We start from the raw sequence: 5,000 nt of genomic DNA on the forward strand, positions 1-5,000 counted from the left end.
GACAAATTATCCAGAAGCCAGCTACGGACTTCAGCCACCTTTTTCTTGTGAACTGCAAGTTCTCCCTGAGAAATAGGAGCAAATTGGCCTTATGTTAAACACACAGAGAAGATAAAAATGTTATCCTTATAAGGATTACCTATGACAGCTGGAAATGGGAGAAAAGACAAAAAGACATCCAAAACATTTTTCTGCAACTGCGTGGGAGATACTACATGTAGATCACTGAAAAAAATTCTAGAAATGCATTAATAAAGCTGCCTCTTTGGACTTAGTCAAGTTAAAAATTATGCTACACTGATCAAAGTGTAAAATTGTAGCTCAAAATGTTTGGGCCATATTCTTCTTCAGTTGATACATTTGCTCTTTGGAAGGATTAACATTGATCATGTACTGTACTTTAGTCGACTAAAAAAATTTTTCAGTACTGTTATAATAATTATCCATTAGAAGATTTCCAAAATTGTTACTGTCATGTTTTTATCTAACTGTTAAATAAATGCTACTGTTGCCATCTTTTCCGTTGTAAAATTAACGCTTAGAACTCTTGAAGCTTCTAAGTTGTATAAAGTGCCCCTGCTATAAAAAATTTTAAACCACTTCCTTTTTTTCTTCAGATGTTGAAAGCCTGTTTGCTTAATTTAACCCTTTCACTCCTGTAAGGGCCACTGAGACTTATAGATTTTACTCTGTCTAACGCTAGACTATTTTACTTGTCAATGGGGAACCCAACAGGAGTGAAAGGGTTAACACCTGACTGGCAAAATGTTGAGCTTTGATTTTTATCCAAAGGCCGTTTCCTTTGAGTGTAAGTTTGGATTTCAAGGTCCGCCATTATACTCACGTTCAAAACTGACTGACTGGACCTCAGAGGGTTGGATCCAGGGAAAAGTGGCAAAGCTCACTAGCTTAAAATTTCAGCGTGTGAATGCAGCTTGTTATAAATGCAAAACTCCTGAGATGCATAATTAATTCTGCAGCATACACACACACAATTGCATTCTTAAAGTGCCCCTAACCCTTCAACTTTTTTCTTTTTGGTAGATTTTGACATCTTTCAAGAACTTATTTTCGAAAAAAAATTCAAAAATATTGAATCCAGGCTTTTTTTACGAGCGCTGAAAGTGGAGGTGGTCTTGACTATTTTTTCACCTATCGTTTGCATTAGTCCCCCACTCGGCCAAAGTATCAAGCGTGACGTAAGAAAAGGACATCGTGCAAGCTTTGTGTAAGCTTGAGTTGTTGAGATGTGTGAAGATTAGCGGAGAACACAGAGATAATGGGTGAAAAGTGCGTGGTTTATGGATGCAGCAACTCTAACAATAAACAAAAAGGAATCGGCATGCATAAGATTCCTTCTGATAGCGATCCGAGGGCTGAAATCTGCTGGTTTCGTCTGCTAACCGCTTCTTAAGAACTTCTTCTTGCTTGTTTTTTTCTTCTTTTTGTTGTCTATAATTTTTGAGCCATTCTTCATCAGTGAAAGGCTCGTCCATATAGGCTTGCAATTCGCCGTCTGATTCTTTGTCGGCAGTCGAACTTTCTGATAAAAGTTCTGATTTTTTCTTTGCTCCGTCTCTATTTCTTGAAAATCCAGGCATTCCGAATCGTCCGAAAGATACTCTTCCGTACTTGAGTCGGAAAACTCTTTGGAAGAGGACATATTTTCAGACCAATTGTACGTTTTCACAAATAATCTTCGAACTCCCACTGAGACTTATGTTTAACTTATGGACTGGTGTCCTTTTCTTATGTCACAGCTAAAAAAAAGTGTTACATATCAGACGCTTCTCATTGGCTTGTTCCTAACAAGCCCACGAGAGAATAATTTGTCCAGCGGGGCTTATAGCGCACAGAAAATTGCAAATTTCACAAACTTCAAGCGCTCGTAAAAAAATAAGGATTCAATATTTGTGATAAAATTTTTCCGAAAATTAGTTCTTGAAAGATGTCAAAATCTACCCCCCCCCCCCCCAAAAAAAAAGTTGAAGGGTTAGGGGCACTTTAAACTTGTGAGCCTTTGACGTCATTTTCTCCTGGAACCAGCTCTCTCAAGAACTTAAAGTTGGTAACGTCAGGCCATTAAATAGGAAAATTCCTATTAAAGTAAACAGGCGTCTTTTTGAAATCAAGGCTTAAAACTTTGGACGCTTAGTGTTTGGTTAACACAGTTTTGAAATCCACAGAAAAGTAAGAATTGACTTTTTGGTCACAGGGGCACTTCAAGTTGTCTCTTTTCCCTCCCCTGACAATTGACATTTAACCGCTTCTAGCAGTGAGAAAGCATGCCTACTCATTTCCACTATTATAATGGTTATGTGTTCGTCATATTAGTTAAAATAATTATTGTTCCCCTTGTTGACTTTGGTCCTCAACTTTTTATTACGACAGTGGCAGAAATATAAACCAGAAAAAACCTAAGTGACATTTACCTAGTTTCATTTACAGCTACCTGTTTTTGGAAGGCTGCAATATCAGACTAATGGCAACATCCCTAGAAACTCACATGCCTTCTGACTACTTATTGAAAAGACAATAATTTTCATTATTCAGTTGTTTAGTTCTTGCTTTTCTGTACCTCAGATTTTGGTTTGTACTTTTCCAACCATAGATAATCATCATCTTTTTTAGCTTTTTTCACAGTTGTATGAGTGGTATCTATTGTTAGAAAGAAAATTCACTTAATCAGTTTGAATTAAAACAAAAGCACAACAGACACTTCACTGTACAGATTTTGGCTGCAGTTTGCACCTGTAGTCAGTGTAATTAAATTCAGCTCTCTTGGTTGCCGTCTCAAATCTTTGAAGCCTCAGAAGGAAAGCCACAAAAAGAAAGTATACAAAAATTCAGTTTTATCAACGGAGTCGATAATGTAAATTGGCCACTGTACAGAGATTCTAAAAGCTGACGTTTCCAGCGTTAGCCCTTCGTCAGAGCGAATCGAGGAATTATGGGTTACGTGTAGTTTTTATAGTAGAGTAGGAGCTACGCTTTTGGTGGTAACATGGCAATGTGAAAAATAGGAATATATCAGTTAATGAAAAGGGTTAGGGTTAAGGATTAAGGGTGCCGATTTGGAAGATGAATTTTTGTTCCAGATTCTGGAACAGAATTCTGGATTCAGAATTCTGTTCTGATTCAGAACAGAATTCTGAATCCAGAATTCTGTTCCAGAATCTGGAACAAAAATTCCTCTTCTTAATCGGCACCCTTAATTCTCACGGTATTAACGAACGCTTTTCATTTAACTAATATATTCCTATTTTTCACGTTGCCATGTTACCACCAATAGCGTAGCTCCTACTCTACTATAAAAACTACACGTAACCCATAATTCCCCGATTCGCTCTGATGAAGGGCTAACGCTCGAAACGTCAGCTCTTAGAATCTCTGTATGGTAGCCAATTTACATTATCAACTCCATTTATAAAACTAAATTTTTGTATACTACTTCCCCACCGACGCAGCACCACAGTTTCTTTTAATTAGAAACTTTAGTAACCCCCTTCATTCACAAAATGAAACGGTGGGTGAAATGGGAAATGGTGGGTGATAGGCAAGTGAATAAGGACCAAATGTGAAGGTCCCATCCACCCTTAGCCACCTAAAATCCAATAACTTTAAAGGCTGTGCAAACTTACTTAGCGCACTATTGTGGGAGAATTGAAAAAAAAGTCTGTATTTTGCATCTTAATTACCCATGTTCCCCGACTGACCGACCGACCGACAACAATGGTTTCAGCAGAAAGGTTCATTCTTACAGCTGTACCACATAACATGGACTAAAATAATATCACAGGTACCCGAATCATTTCGCTGCTAGCAGAGATCTCTTTTCTCTTGCATTTGCTGGGCTAACAAGTACCAGAAAAGAGACCTAGCTCTGCCATGGGTCGACACTCACTTTGATCCAACTGCCGTCCACAACCTTGGACAGCACCCTTCAAACCACATGCCCCATGATATGTTTGCTGACTGTGACTTGAGCCCACTGTGTACCGTGCATTGCTTAAAGTTTACAGAAATTCTGCTGATGTTAAGATCAGTGAGCCCACACAACATGAAGTATCACATGAGGATTCGGTCGCTAACTAACTGCCGCACATGCCCAACACAGTGAGTTTCAACCCATAGCAGAGGGTTTCTTTTCCTGTACTAGTCAGCCCAGGGAACACAAGACAAAAGAGACCTTTGCTAGCAGGGAACCCAGAGCAGAGCATGAAACTGAAATCTGAAAACTGAAAAGCATGGTTCTGTATGCATGATGTACTGCTTTTAAAACTAAGTAAAAAACACAAAAACAAGAAGGAATTAAGCTTCTATAATCTGAGAGTGAGAATTACATCATCGTAAGATCATCATCATATCTACCAAATGAATTGTACATGTACATGTAGTGTCAACAACACTATCAGAGCCTTTATTATTGTGATGATCTTGCTAACGTTCATTCCCGGCAATATTGTTACCTTTCTTAAAAGAAGAACAAATGTCACCTTGTTTTGACTTCTTTGGTTGGTCATGCCTTGTAGCATCCTCATCAAAGCCACCAAAGGAAGATGAGATCCATGAATTAGATTTCTACCGATAAATAGAACATCAAATGGGCTACAAAACCTTTGGTGCCCTATCAATGGCAGTACAGTAATCTTTATTATACAGTGTATGTTATCTTAAAACACATCAACATAATATTACAACGCCAACAGGATAATTGAACAGATCAAGACCAACACCTAACGAGTCTTTAACACCACCAACGACAAACATAAGCAGAAATTTGATAAACTTCTGAGTGAGAAACAGGCGGCTATGTCACCAATTGATATGTTGTATGTTGACAAAACTAACTGGGTTATTAATTTCTAGGTCCCTCGACAATGCCGAGATAGCCCTGCTGAAGAAAGGACTGAGCTTCGCCGTAACTCCTGCGTACATCCCTGCCACAGAGATTATCGCCAAGGTAGAATCAGCCACAAGACAACTCGACGCTGAACAGC

General features: G+C 38.6%; 2 protein-coding genes across 2 annotated transcripts in view; one reads left to right on the plus strand and one right to left on the minus strand.

Moving 5' to 3' along the window:
* LOC137988200 (cell cycle checkpoint protein RAD17-like) overlaps nt 1-5,000 on the minus strand; it is an 84,983-nt gene that overhangs the window by 59,541 nt on the left and 20,442 nt on the right. The window contains exons 3-5 of the mRNA XM_068834249.1: nt 4,470-4,581; nt 2,579-2,658; nt 1-65 (exon numbers count right to left, since the gene is read on the minus strand). The exon at nt 1-65 is cut by the window's left edge and continues 10 nt beyond it. Coding sequence (XP_068690350.1) covers nt 1-65; nt 2,579-2,658; nt 4,470-4,581 — 257 coding nt within the window. The remainder of the gene's footprint in view (nt 66-2,578; nt 2,659-4,469; nt 4,582-5,000) is intronic.
* The window catches only part of LOC137988197 (uncharacterized), a 1,084-nt gene continuing 717 nt past the window's right edge, over nt 4,634-5,000 (plus strand). The window contains exons 1-2 of the mRNA XM_068834246.1: nt 4,634-4,644; nt 4,870-5,000. The exon at nt 4,870-5,000 is cut by the window's right edge and continues 68 nt beyond it. Of these exons, the coding sequence (XP_068690347.1) occupies nt 4,634-4,644; nt 4,870-5,000 (142 nt within the window). The remainder of the gene's footprint in view (nt 4,645-4,869) is intronic.

This window comes from Montipora foliosa, unplaced genomic scaffold (assembly GCF_036669935.1).
Source record: "Montipora foliosa isolate CH-2021 unplaced genomic scaffold, ASM3666993v2 scaffold_411, whole genome shotgun sequence".
Classification (NCBI taxonomy): domain Eukaryota; kingdom Metazoa; phylum Cnidaria; class Anthozoa; order Scleractinia; family Acroporidae; genus Montipora; species Montipora foliosa.